Raw genomic sequence first — 14550 nt, forward strand, 5'->3', positions numbered from 1 at the left:
ATATCCAATGACATGTCCTCCACTGCCGTCTGTGGCAATGAATTCCACAGATTCACCACCCCCTGGTGAAAGAAATTCCTCCTCATCTCCATCTGTTTATTTTGAGGCTGTGCCCTGGACTCTCACACCACTGGAAGCACCCTCCCACATCCATTCTATCTAGCCCATTCAATACTCGCAGTTCCCAGTTGACAATCTTTAATGTTGTGCTTATTATTGTTAATATTATTATTAAAAAAAAATAGTAACATTAATACAAATTTTAAAAAGATATATATTTTCAATACCTCAACAGTGGGAAAGGTAAAAAGTAAACAACTAAAGGAACTCAATGGGTCAGGCAGCATCTTTGGAGACGATAGAATGGTTGATGCTTTTGATTGAGACCATCCATTGGAACTCAAACCTGTCTCCATAGAGATGCTGCCTGACCAGCAGTTTGTGTTTTTTGCTCTCAATTCCAGCATTGGCCATCTCTTGTGTCAACATACTGTAAAATTAATTGATTGATTAATTAATTAATTGATTCACGATTTGAATGTAAAATCGTTTGAAAATCAGTTCATAGAAAGACAATTGCAATAATGGTTACTACTTTATTGGAAATGAGAAACAAAATTACTGACGGCATTTAAAGGGTTAAAAATAAATCGTAACCTGCTCACTAACAAGTTTTTTTGTTCACTATTGGCCATGACTCGAGTACCATCAGGGTGGAGGAGGGGGCACTGAACAGGTTAATGGCAGGAATGAACAAAACACACAATTCTCACCATAGCTGTCAAAACCAATTCTCATCTGCTGCACATCCAACCATTAAATTCCAGGGGAAAAAAAATTATATCAGGATCATTTATTTCATGGCCTTAAGATGTCCTAAAGCACTATGATAATGTTGAAAACCTGGCACTGCTTCTGCGCACAGCAAGTCAGTGAGTAGCAATGTGACAATAACCTGATAAATGAGTAACATATCGTCTCAGACTCCAGTGCACAAGAGGATTAGATCAGCAGCCAACTGCAATATTGTTTGCAGCTTCTGCTTTGCCCATACTTTGACACTGCCCGTCATGCTACAATGACATCCCAGGGATGATTTGGTTAACATATGAGGAATGTTTGATGGGTCTGGGCCCTTACTCACTGGAGCTTAGAAGAATGAGGAGGGAATCTCATTGAAACTTACTGAAAAATGTAAGGCCAAGATAGAGTGGATGTGGAGAGGATGTTTCCAGTAAAGAGAGAGTCTAGAACCAAATGTCACAGCCTCAGAATTGCAGGGCACACCTTTAGAATGGAGATGAGGAGGAATTTCTGTAGCCAGAGGGTGATTCATCTATGGAATCTATGGATTCATCTGTGCTGCGATTTACGACAGAACGTTGCCACCTATGGCCGTCATGTTTGGCCACCTCGCTCTGAGCCCCCTTCCACCTTACGGGTGTGGAGGATTTTTCCCATTCTCTCTGCTGCCCCTGCTGGAAGGAGGGGGAGGGACTATAAAACCAGGAAGTGGTGTGCCTCACTCAGTCTCTGCAAGATGGATGAAGCCAAGAGTAACGTCTCTCTGAGCTCTGAATAACACTGAACAAATGTCTACACATCTGTGAGTTCCCTTAATGTGGTTTGAAAATGAAAATATGGTTTGTTTGAAGTAAAAATGCAGTGCCTGCAAATGGTTGTTTGGGTGCTTTGGTTTAAAGTTGAAAGGCACTACCTACTGCAAATGGTGGGTTGGGTGCTTTGGCTTGAAGTTGAAAGGCACTACTTACTGCAAATGGTGGCTTGGGTGTTTTGCTTGAAGTTGAAAGGCACTACTTACTGCACACTGTGGCTTAGGTGCTTTGGCTTGAGGTTGAAAGGCACTACTTACTGCAAATGGTGGCCTGGGTGCTTTGGCTTGAGGTTGAAAGGCACTACTTACTGCAAATGGTGGCTTGGGTAATTTGGCTTGAAGTTGAAAGGCACTACTTACTGCAAATGGTGGCTTGGGTACTTTGGCTTGAAGTTGAAAGGCACTACTTACTGCAAATGGTGGCTTGGGTACTTTGGCTTGAAGTTGAAAGGCACTACTTACTGCAAATGGTGGCTTGGGTGCTTTGGCTTGAAGTTGAAAGGCACTACTTACTGCAAATGGTGGCATGAAGTTGAAAAGCACTACTTAATGCAAATGGTGGCTTGGGTACTTTGGCTTGAAGTTGAAAGGCACTACTTACTGCAAATGGTGGCGGGTGATTTGTTTTGAAATTGAAAGACACTTCTTACTGCAAATGGTGGCTTGGCTGTGGCTTGAAGTTGAAAGGCACTACTTACTGCAAATGGTGGCATGAAGTTGAAAGGCACTACTTACTGCAAATGGTGGCTTGGGTGCTTTGGTTTGAAGTTGAAAGGCACTACTTACTGCAAATGTTGGCTTGGGTGCTTTGGCTTGAAGTTGAAAGGCACTACTTACTGCAAATGGTGGCATGAAGTTTAAAGGCACTACTTACTGCAAATGGTGGCTTGGGTGCTTTGGCTTGAAGTTGAAAGGCACTACTTACTGCAAATGGCGGCTTGGGTGCTTTGGCTTAAAAGGCACTACTGCAAATGCACTTACTTCCTGTTTGCACTGTTTATTGATTTTAGATAAAACTCCACCACTTACGGCTGTGATTTTTGGCCATCTTACTCAGTCCCCCCTCGGCTGAGCAGGTGCAGAGAATTCTTCCCATCAATTAAAAATAAAAGTGTTATTAGTGTTTTAAAAAATGTTGAGAATCTCTCTCCTGTCAATCACGCCATGAAAGCCACACCTTTTCCGGTGGGAGGGGGAGGGGTTTTTAAAACCCGGAAGTGTGGGTGTGGCTCAGTCCCTGCATTATGCGGGAGGGAGAGGTCAAGACGACGTCTGTGCTGTGACTCAACTGAACACACCAAATGTCTACTGAACTGTGAGTGGTGTTTTGTGTGGTTTTATGGTGGTTTCACCCTGCATGAAATGGTATGAAGCTGCATTTGAATTTGGTGGTCTTGCACCCTTCTTGAAGTGGAATGAAACTGCATGAATTTGGCAGCCTTGCATCCTGCTTGAAGTGGTATGAACTGCACTGAATTTGATTACCTTGCACCCTGCTGAATGTGGTATGAATGGATTTGAATTTGGTGGCCTTGGATCCAGCTTGAAGTGGTTGGAAACTGCACTTGAATTCGGTGGCCTTGCAACCTGCTTGAAGTGGTAGGAAATTGCACTTGAATTCGGTGGCCTTGCACCCTGCTCATAGTGGTAAGAAACTGCACTTGAATTTGGTGGCCTTGCACCCTGCTTGAAATGGTAGGAACATGGATTTGAATTTGGTGGCCTTGCACCCTGCTTGAAATGGAATTTCAAGGAATAGTCATTAGTCAACTGCCAGCCCACCAGCCATGAGTGAGCTGCCAGCAGATCAGGCTTGAGGGACTGAGCTGCCACCCCAAGAACCCATACCAGCACTGCAGAAAGCCCCCCCCACTGGCCACCAATATTGGAATTGGAGACGTGTAATATTGCGTCGGGGAACCAGCCCTCCCTTGTGAACATGGGACCCAACGGACACAGACATTTATGGAGCTGTGGACAGTGTAAAAGGCTGCCAATGGATACAGAAGGATATAGAACCGCTAGATATACTTGGAAAAATGTTTTTCACATGATTATAATAAACTAAACTAAACAAAACATTTGTCGACACAGATGTTGGTTAAACCGTTAAGTTCTTCAGGTAGTCTGCTTTTGTTCTAGTTATCAGCATACGCTGTCGCCTTTGTCTTCTGTTTGGAAAAAATGGTAAAATTAATAATCTAAACTAGCTTGTGTAGGTATGTAATATCCTAATGAGGATATAAATTGCTCAAATGATGGTTGAGGCAACCTGACCTTGGAATATCTCAACCAAGTTTCATTCTGCCCTCACCACAAATCTATGCAGTAGGTGCTGGAATCATGAGCAAAAGTGCTGGAGGAACTCAGTGGGTCAGGCAACACCTGCAGAGGGAATAGACAAACAAAGCTTTGAGTCGGGACCTTTCTTTAGACTGATCGGTCCACTATCACATCCACTATCCAGTCTCTCCACAGATGCAACCTGACCCACTGAGTTCCTCCAGCACTTTATGTTTTGCCCATGCAGATGCACATGTCAGCAGGAGCCATTCGGTTGTGTTCACAAAAGCAAGCACTGGATAGCACGCCACCCAAAGCTTTTAGTGTACCATGGGATATGTGACAATAAACTAAACTAAGCAGTGGCTCATGAAACATACCCAAGATTAAGTTGATATAATTGCAATAGTTCCTGCTGCAGTCGTGTGGATTATGAGGGGGGACTTCATTAAAAATTACCGAATTGTGAAAGGCCTGGATCGAGTGGATATAAAGAGGTTTCCACTAATGGGAGAGATTTTTGATTAGTATGGGTGTTAGTGGTTAAGGGGAGATGGCTGGAGAATGGGGTGGAGAGGGATAGATAGATCAGCCGTGATTGAATGGCAGAGTCAACTTGATGGGTCAAATGGCTTAATTCTGCTCCTATGACCTATGAACTTATTTTATGGTTCAACTTGATTTATGGAGATGTTCAGTCCCCATTATGCTGTAGATGATTACCATCAAGAACACTGCCAGATTGCTGCCTTTGTTTATCAGCATGTATCCAGAGCAAGAGACCACCACACTTTGATACAGTGTCACACAGAGCTCAAGTCTAACTGAAAGAAGGATTCCGACCCACAGAGTCATCTGTCCATTTCCCTCCACAGATGCTGCCTGACATACTGAGTTCCTCCAGTAGTTTGCTTCTTTCTCAAGGACCTGGCATCGGCAGGCTCTTGTGTCCCTTATTAATTCCAGAACCTGACGTTTGCAAGATGTACCTGGCTACCCCAGTATCTATGTTCACATCCTTGTAATATTCTTGTAACCTGGACCGAATCCATCCAGTCTTTGTCAGCGCTGCAGGTTAGATCTTTATTGTTCAAGGTCTCAAAACAAATTAAATGGAGAAAGAAATGCATACAGAAGACAGACTTGGTGTTTTGGATGGTTACGTTTTATTGAAAGTAAAGAAAAACATTCAGTTCTGGTGAAATATGAAAAGGATAAAAATATTCCAAGCTGAAAGAAATTAAAGTTAGTTCGCAATTCTCATTATATTTTTACTTTATAGAGAGTCTTTACTAGCTTTCCTTATTTTGATTTTAGATGTTTTACTCTTACAATTTTCTTGCCTGCATCTTCAATTCTTCATTTGAGCCCTTCGTACCCTTTACCAGATTGCACCAAGATTAGAGGGCATTAACTAGAAGGAGGAATTGATTTGATCAGAATGCAGCCTCAAATAGGGGCCATTAGCTACAAGGAGAGATTGGCTTTACCAGAATGCTGCATATATTCATGGGTTTTAGCTACAAGAAGATTTGGACAAACCTGGATTGCTTTCTCTGGTACACTGACGATTGAAGGCATACCTGACAGAAATACATAAAATTATGGGATGTAAAAATAGGGCAGAGAATCGGAACCTCTCTCCCAGGGTGGAAATGTCAAAGGCTAGAGAACGTTGACAGGGGCAAAGTTTAAAGATGTGCAGGGCAAGTACTTTTTACACAAAAGATGGTGAGTGCCTGGAACGCGCTGCTAGGGGAGGTGGTGGAGGCAGATACGACAGTGGCATTTAAGAGACTTTTGGACAGGCACATGAATCTGCAGGGGATAGAGGGATATGGATTATGTGCAGGCAGATGAGGGTTGATCTTGCCATCATGTTCGGGACAGACATTATGGGCCGAAGGGCCTGTTCTTATCCTGTGTTAAAAGGTCATAACTCCTAAGGAATTAGGCCATTCGGCCCATCAAGTCTACTCCACCATTCAAGCATCGCTCCTTCCTAACCCCATTCTCCTGCCTTCTCTCCATAACCTCTGACACCTGTACTCATCAAGAATCTATCTCTGCCTTAAAAATATCCACTGACATGGCATCCACAGCCTTCTGTGGCAAAGAATTCCACAGATTCACCACCCTATGACTAAAGAAATGTCTCCTCATCTCCTTCCTAAAAGAACTTCATTAATTCTGTGTTGTTCTATGTTTTGTGTTCTAGTCAATACACAATACAATACCATTTATTTGTCATTTGAACCTCAAATGAAGTTCAAACGAAATTTGGTTTCTGCAGTCATACAAAAAGAAAAGAACCAAGACACACACCAACACAATTTACACAAACATCCATCACAGTGAATCTCCTCCTCACTGTGATGGAAGGCAAAGTCTTGTCTCTCCCCTGCTCTCCATTCTTCTCCCGATGTCAAAGCCCCCGGCGGGCGATGGTAAGTCCCACAGCCATTAAGTCCGCGCCGGGCGATGCAAAGCTGTGCTCCGGGTCTTGACGTTGGAGCCTTAATCAGCATTAGCAGTTGTATGGCTATTTGGGATAGTGGGATGTGAACAAACAGAAGAGCATTTGCTCCCCTGATGCGTAAATAGCAAGGTTTCAGCTAAACCACAGTGGAGAGTAAGAACTCGGGCATAGTTTCACTCAGACGTAAATGGCTGTGACTGAGGCATTAATCTTGGCTGTAATTTGCCAGCAACCGTTCTGCTCTGCACATTGCCGTTCAATACCAGGCAGCGTGTTTACTAACTGCAGTATCTTAGTCCCTTTATTACTTTAAAGTAAATTGGGCACTTTAGTGATATACATGTAATGCAAAAATGCTCAGAGTGTCATTTGCCTTGTTCATTATTGGTCAGATCATTCAATTTTGTTTCCTAGTTAGGCTGCGACACCTTGACTTACAGAAAAATAAAATACATAATTGCAACACAAAAAGGTGTCCACGTTATATGACCCCCTTCCCAATCAGGCTTAACTAATGGTCTGCAGAATAAATAAGGCCATTTTCTTCTACTGAAAAATAGTGAATCTCTGTGGGAAACTATTCTTTTTCCGAAGGACTGTCCTAAGGGGGATAAAATGCACTGTTTAAATAGTCGGAAAAGTCATTGCCATCTGGGTTTTCGGACTGCTCCGTGCAACATTCATCCTTTTCAAATGTCAACTGCTCCAGTTCCTCATCTGAAGTCGAAGGATGAGTCAGAATAATCTGAGGCAGCTTGGCAGTGCAGCAAGGATCAAGGGAGGGCACGATGGGACAAGAAAACCAGGTACAAGTATCAAGGGGAAAAAATGAAATACGCACAAGGAGGGAAAGAAAAATTTAAATTCAATAAACTCTGCCAAAATGTGGACAAAAACATGCACGAGTAAACAAATTACAAATAATGAAAGACAGATCCAAAAATTATTCTGAATTTGAATTCATTGTCATTTGAAATAACTGGATTCACTTCTAAACCCAGTACACTAATAGTTACTGTAGCCTTTCCATCTCTATTGGACCCTGCCTAGAAACCAGAAGGGAAGTCTGACCATAAGTACAGGCTGCCCGGGTGTAAAGGAAATTAGTAAATATAATTACAGGTATTTTGTGATTGGCATTGATATTTAAAAGCATTTGCTATGCCATTTATTCTTTGGTATATGTAATTAGCAACTGGTTTGAAACTTTGCATGCATCCAGAATCAGAGTCTTTTGCCCCATAGGTTTGTGTCAGTCTTAAGAGTCCAGAGACCTGGGGAATAGTATCTCCAAGCACTGAACATACCAGTCCTGCATGAAGATGAAGCTCGTATATTTTCAAAATAAGCACAAACACATCAAGACACCTCTATTTAGAACAGAGCCATCCATCAGTACTACAAGATTCTTGGTTTATTGAAGTTGTACAATTTCATACAGAAGAAACCAACAGTAAAGAAGGCATATGGTATGCTTACCCTTAACGGTCAAAGCATTGGGTATAAGAGTCAGGAAGTTGTGGCGCAGCTTCATATGACTTTGGTTAGGCTGCATTTGGAGTACTGCATGCATTCATAGTTAAAGGATGCGAGTATAGGAGCAGGGAGGTTCTACTGTAGTTGTACAGGGTCTTGGTGAGACCACACCTGGAGTATTGTGTACAGTTTTGGTCACCTAATCTGAGGAAAGACATTGTTGCCATAGAGGGAGTACAGAGAAGGTTCACCAGACTGATTCCTGGGATGTCAGGACTTTCATATGAAGAAAGACTGGATAGACTCGGCTTGTACTCGCTAGAATTTAGAAGATTGAGGGGGGGATCTTATAGAAACTTACAAAATTCTTAAGGGTTGGACAGGCTAGATGCAGGAAGATTGTTCCCGATGTTGGGGAAGTCCAGAACAAGGGGTTACAGTTTATGGATAAAGGGGAAATCTTTTAGGACTGAGATGAGAAAAACATTTTTCACACAGAGAATGGTGAATCTGTGGAACTCTCTGCCACAGAAGGTAGTTGAGGCCAGTTCATTGGCTATGTTTAAGAGGGAGTTAGATGTGGCCCTTGTGGCTAAAGGGATCAGGGGATATGGAGAGAAGGCAGGTACAGGATACTGAGTTGGATGATCAGCCATGATCATATTGAATGGCGGTGCAGGCTCGAAGATACTCCTGCACCTATTTTCTATGTTTCTATGTTTCAATGCAGTTCTGATCACCCCAATACAGGAAGGATGTTCAACTTTGGAACGATTGCAGAGGAGGCTTACTAGAATGATGCCTGGATTAGCTACAAGGATAGGTTGGACAGACTCGGATTGTTTTCTCTGGCATGCTGGAGGTTGAAGGGAGACCCAATGGAAGTATTTAAAATTATGCGCCGCATAGATAGGGTAGACTGTCAGAACCTTTTTCCTAGGATGGAAATATCATATATCGGAGTGCATAGCTTTAAGGCGAGAGGTGCAGCATTTAAATGAGGTATGCAGGACAAATTTATTTTACACAGAGGGTGGTGGAAGCCTAGAACACACTGGAGGCTTGCTGGGGGGTCAGATACGACAGTAGCGCTTAAGAGGCATTTGGCTAGGCACATGGATATGGAAGGATATGGATCATGTGTCGGCAGATACGAGTTGGACTTGGCAACATGTTCACCTCACACATTGTGGGCCAAATGGCCTATATCTGTGCACGGTCTCCATGACATGGAGCGTGGGAGGATGAGGGGAGATCTTATCGAGGTATACAAAATCATGAGGGGAATAGATCAGGTAGATGCACAGAGTCTTTTACCCAGAGTAGGGGAATCGAGGTCCGAAGGACATAGGTTCAAGGCGAAGGGGAAAATATTAATAGGAATCAGAGGGGTAACTTTTTCCACACAGAGGGTGGTGGGTGTATGGAACAAGCTGCCAGAAGAGGTAGTTGAGGCTGGGACTATCCCATTGTTTAAGAAACAGTTGGACAGGTACATGGATAGGACAGGTTTGGAGGGTTATGGACCAAGCGCAGGCAAGTGGGACTAGAGTAGCTGGGTCATTGTTGGCCGGTGTGGGCGAGTTGGGCTGAAGGGCCTGTTTCCACACTGTATCACTCTATGACTCTACTGTTCTATGAACAGCTTGGCAGGCTTGGGGGGCTGAGTGGCCTACACCTGCTCCTATTTTCTTATTTTATACGAATAATATCAGCAGTTGGCCCCAACCTTTTCCCCATTCTGCGTAAATTTCCTTCCAGGTGCCATTAGTATAGCCCCCATTTTTCATCCATTGTTCTTCCCACTCTAACCTCTTCACATACACTTTGTAGCCAAGGATTGACAAAATTCACCTGGCAAGGCAGATGAATCTAACAATGATTCAACTCATAGCCTTTGGGCTTAGAGACCTCCATTGTGAGTCCCGTAGGTGCTGAACTATTTCGCCGGATGCCCGTGCAATATCGTATTACGGCAGTAGTACCTAGTATTAAATTTAGTATTAATTTATGTTGCAGCAGAGGCTTTTTTTTTGCACTGTGGCTTTGCAGGAACAGCGCCATAATATCATAAAACTGTTCGCAAAGAACAGATTTACAATTTCCTCTCTCATAACCCACAGGAAATCTTCCACATTCTGTGGAATTAGACCATTTGGCCCATCAAGTCTACTCTGCCATTCACTCATAGCTGATCTATTTTTCCCTCTCAATCCCAATTTCCTGCCTTCTCCCCGTAACCTCTGACACCCTGATAGTTTGATCTTGTGGGAAGAAGGGTCTCGACCTGGAACGTAACCCATTCCTTCTCTTCAGAGACGCTGCCTGTCCCGCTGAGTTACTCCAGCTTTTTGTGCCTATCTTCATTTTAAACCAGCATCTGCAGTTCTTTCCTACACACTTCTGATCTTGATCTTTTGATTCATTTTCTGCTGAACACTGAAGTCAATTATTTTGAATATCTTCCCTTGTCTGCGTTTTCATTTCAGGTTTCCAGCATTCACTCACAACCCTTGATAAAGTATGTCCGTGACTAGAACTTTTGCTCCTTTGGTTGAGAAATGTGCATTTACGTTTCTGAATGTACTGGGAGTGGGCACATGGATGGGATGGGAGGAGGGGTGTGGACAGAAAGCGGGAGGGGTTGGGTGGGCGTGAAAGCGTGAGAGAGTGTAAAAGAGCAAACTTGCAAAGGATTATGCGGGGGTGTTGTTAGGTATCCTAGACATGTTCAGGCATTGAGCTGCACATTCCCACGTGTTTGGGAATAACCAATATCCAATGACTCTGCTCTGGGATGTGGAACTGAAAGCCACCTGCTCTGGACCGTCACAGGTTTGTCTCTGTTGTCCCACCGTTGCCAAAACACATGGTCCGGGCACACAGGCAAGGACATCAGGAGCTTGGAAAGACTTATGATCTGAACTACATGTTACCCATACATTTTACTTTACATTAGACTGAAAAGGGGGTATTGTACCGAGGAGATTTATACCTTTGATCTCTCTGATGCAAGTCACAGTGGACTTTGTTGCCTCCGACAGTTTATGCTTATGTTTAAGAGATCACTATTGATCTGGAACAGGTATATCAAGTGGAGTAAAATATTACTATCGTCCGAAGGAACTGCAGATGTTGGAATCTTGGGTAAAACACAAAGTGCCGGAGTAATTCATTGACTCTGGAGGACATGGATAGGCAACATTTCATGTTGGGATCTTTCTTCAGAGTTGGGATCTTTCTTCAAAGGATCACAACCAGAAACGACACCTATTGTATTACCATAGTTTTGGTCAATAGAATAATGCTACAATTCCAACACTTATGCTAATTCCCACACGGCACATTCAAATCAATAGGCAGCTACTTACTGGCATTGTATGGTTCATGATTCGGAATGAGGTTCGCTTTTGTGGTGTCCCACTCGAGAAGTTAATGGGGTGATTCCCTGAGGGTGCAGACCTCTATTAAATGAACACAAGAAAGGAGGAATTGTTTAGCTGTTGTTTATGCATGTGTAGTGTACAACTTCAATGGGCTAACTTCAGTGGTCGGACACTGAGCTGCAAATAGCTCCACCTTGTGGAATTGAGAAAAATAAACTACATTTTGACTAGTTAATCACACAAAATCTTGTTGAGGATCAGAGGACATAGGTTTAAGGTGAAGGGAAAAAGATTTAATAGGAATCTGAGGGGTAACTTTTTCACACAAAGGGCAGTGGAATAATGGAACAAGCTGCCAGAGGAGGTAGTTGAGGCAGGGACTATCCCAACGTTTAAGAATCTGTTAGACAGGTACAGGTGTGGAGGGATAAGGACCAAATGCTGACAGATGGGACTAGTGTAGCTGGAACATGTTGGCCAGTGCGGGCAAGTTGGGCCATGGGACCTGTTTCCGCACTGTATCACTTTACGACTATCACCAATAATTTAAGCACTATGGCATCAAAAGAACTTTAATAATCAGACGTCCAATTGTTTGAAAACCCTAATGGTCTGGCATTAGGTTCGCTTATGCTAGCAATGTTACAAAATGTTGAGATTTAAAAAATCAAGTCTGCAATTTATCCCATCAGATAAAGCATAAAAAGAAGTTTAATTTGACACCTAATTCACTTTCATATCTCAAGTATTTAAAACGTTATGGCCATTTTCATACTCGGAAATTAGCATCTTGTTCCCTATTGATTTTCTATGGACATAACAAAAAAGCTGTGATCGTGGACAGTCAAAAGCCCATAACTTTCTTAAAAATTAAGAGAACTGAATGAAATTTTCAGTTATCATAGATTGAAGCATTCTGAAACAAATATAAAACAATCTTACTTGGCTGACCTGAAATTAAAGCATATAATTAATTAGTTACCCAATTGTAGCTAATTTCAATCTTCAATTACTAGATCTAAACATCTATCCATTTCTTAATAAATGATTAACATTTTTAAATAGCCTAAGTGTCCAAATAATATTCACAAATAATTCACAATAAAACATGATTTTAAAATCTCATTTACATTAATTTATAGGCCAAATGGAAGGAATTTAATGTTCAATTGCTGTAAATTAAAGTCCATTTAAATCAGCTTTCTAGTGGGATCCTGTGAACGCGCTGGTTTAGAACGTTCACATTGCGGTGGATTTGTGCCCTCAAATGCCCAGAAAAATACTGCGGGATATAATGGGCCCAAAATTAGCTACTCGCAACATTAAACTTTGTATAAAGGGATCTTAAGAAGCCCTTTTTAATGTAAAAATAAACAGCCTACCTTCTGTTGTCCCCTATATGAGACCCTGCCGGTTGCCGGTGGTCGCGGGTTTACAGGTTAATTTTTAAACTATTACAACAATTATATAAAGCCTTTAAAACTAATAATAGCTCAAGCGACAGAATATTCCAGCAATTTTCCGTTAATAATTAACTAGGCTGAACATCCTCGATTTGAACAGCCTAGGGAAAATCACGTTTTAAACCCGCCCCCCTCTAAACGGCGCCAAAATCGCGCACACGGGCTGGGACAGATTTTCAGCGACGCTTCAGGTAGGTTTTGCAACATACCTACTTATGCATCGATAAAGTGAGACAGAGGGTCCGATGTGAGTGGGGTGCGCGGCCAGAGTTGGGGGTCGGGTTTGTTGGACAGAGATGTGGCCAGTGTAGGGTTAGTGTCCAGGACCTCAGGGGTCAGGAACATGGATGGACTTGTGGCCTGGAGCAAGAGTCCAGAGTGCTTGGACATTCACTGTTCCTATTTCTATTATAGAGTGTGTGTTTGTGTGTCTGTCTGTACACACATACATACATATATATATATATATATACACACACACACATATATATATATATATATATATATACGCACACACACACACACACACACACACACACACACACACACACACACACACACACACACACACACACACACACACACACACACACCTGTATTATATGTATGTGTACAATATACTGTATGTTCGGGACAGCTGACAATAAAACACTCTTGACTCTACATGTTGAAACAGGACCATCAAGTCCACACCGATCATCAATCACCTGTACACTAGTTCCACGTAATCCCAGTTTTGCATCCTAGACACTAGGGGCAATATACAGAATCCAATTAACCTACAAACCTGCACATCGTTAGGATGTGGGAGGAAACTGGAGTTCCCAGAAAAATCCCACGCGGTCACAGGGAGAAGGTACAAACTCTGCACAGACAGTACCTGCAGTCAGGATTAAACCCGGGTCTCTGGTGCTATTTATTTAGCGAATGCAAAGTCCTTTAGCCAAGCAGTTGCCTCTTGATCTGCTGTATGAAAGGTGTCAAGTCCTCCTTTGAGTCTTTGTTGAGGGCATGCTTCAATGATGTGTTGCATTGTTTGCTGCTCTCCACAAGCACACCGTGAGGTTGGACTGCTGCCCCATTTGTGAAGGCTGGCCAAGCAGGGGCCATGTTCAGTCCTGAATCTATTCAGGGTCGTCCACTGCTTCCTTGGGAGATTGGTGCCAGGGACGGGTAGGGTGGGGTCTGACACCAGATGTTTATTTGGGACGTGCTTGGACTCCCATTCCTTTTTCCAAGCTGATTGGATGGTGAAATCAGCTGGTGGAGGGTTCTTCCAAATTGGTCGTCTAGATGGAAGTCGAGCAGTGGGTCGAGCAGTGCTATAAGGCAGCAACTCTCCAGTGTGCCACCGTGCTGCCCAAGGCTGTGCCTCCAGGTTGTGTCGGGATTGAGGGTCTGGAGTGTTTGTATATTCACCACTCCTGGATGCACTGGAAGATTAATTAATTATACTACAGTGTAAAAGGTGAAATGAAATGAAAGAGCATTTATTTTTTGTGTTTTATTGGAGAAACATCCAATAGTCTGGGAAATCTGGCAGTCCAGCACTGTCAAACTCGCAAGGATGTGAGATTACTGGAGTTTTAAAAGTCTTAAGGGCCTGTCCCACTTAGGCAATTTTTCAGCGACTGCCGGTGACTGTCAAGTTTGCAGCACTCACCTGAAAAACCGGAAACTAGCGTTTCTCTTCTTATTCCACACATGTTACAGGGTAATACAATGGATGTCACAGTGAACCTACTGAATTTAAAGGGAGCAGTCCTTCACATCGTCGAAAACATCTACACGAGGCACTGCCTCAAAGAGCCCCATCATCTGGGTAAGGACCTCTTCTTGCCTCTACCA

At 42.9% G+C, this 14550-nt stretch overlaps 1 protein-coding gene across 1 annotated transcript in view; it reads right to left on the reverse strand.

Moving 5' to 3' along the window:
- Window positions 1–6511: 6511 nt before the first annotated feature.
- The window catches only part of LOC129697035 (disks large homolog 1), a 28449-nt gene continuing 20410 nt past the window's right edge, over window positions 6512–14550 (reverse strand). Inside the window, exons 6-7 of the mRNA XM_055635228.1 lie at window positions 11225–11317; window positions 6512–7131 (exon numbers count right to left, since the gene is read on the reverse strand). Of these exons, the coding sequence (XP_055491203.1) occupies window positions 6979–7131; window positions 11225–11317 (246 nt within the window). The 3' untranslated portion in view covers window positions 6512–6978. The remainder of the gene's footprint in view (window positions 7132–11224; window positions 11318–14550) is intronic.

Source organism: Leucoraja erinacea, chromosome 5 (assembly GCF_028641065.1).
Source record: "Leucoraja erinacea ecotype New England chromosome 5, Leri_hhj_1, whole genome shotgun sequence".
Lineage (NCBI taxonomy): Eukaryota > Metazoa > Chordata > Chondrichthyes > Rajiformes > Rajidae > Leucoraja > Leucoraja erinaceus.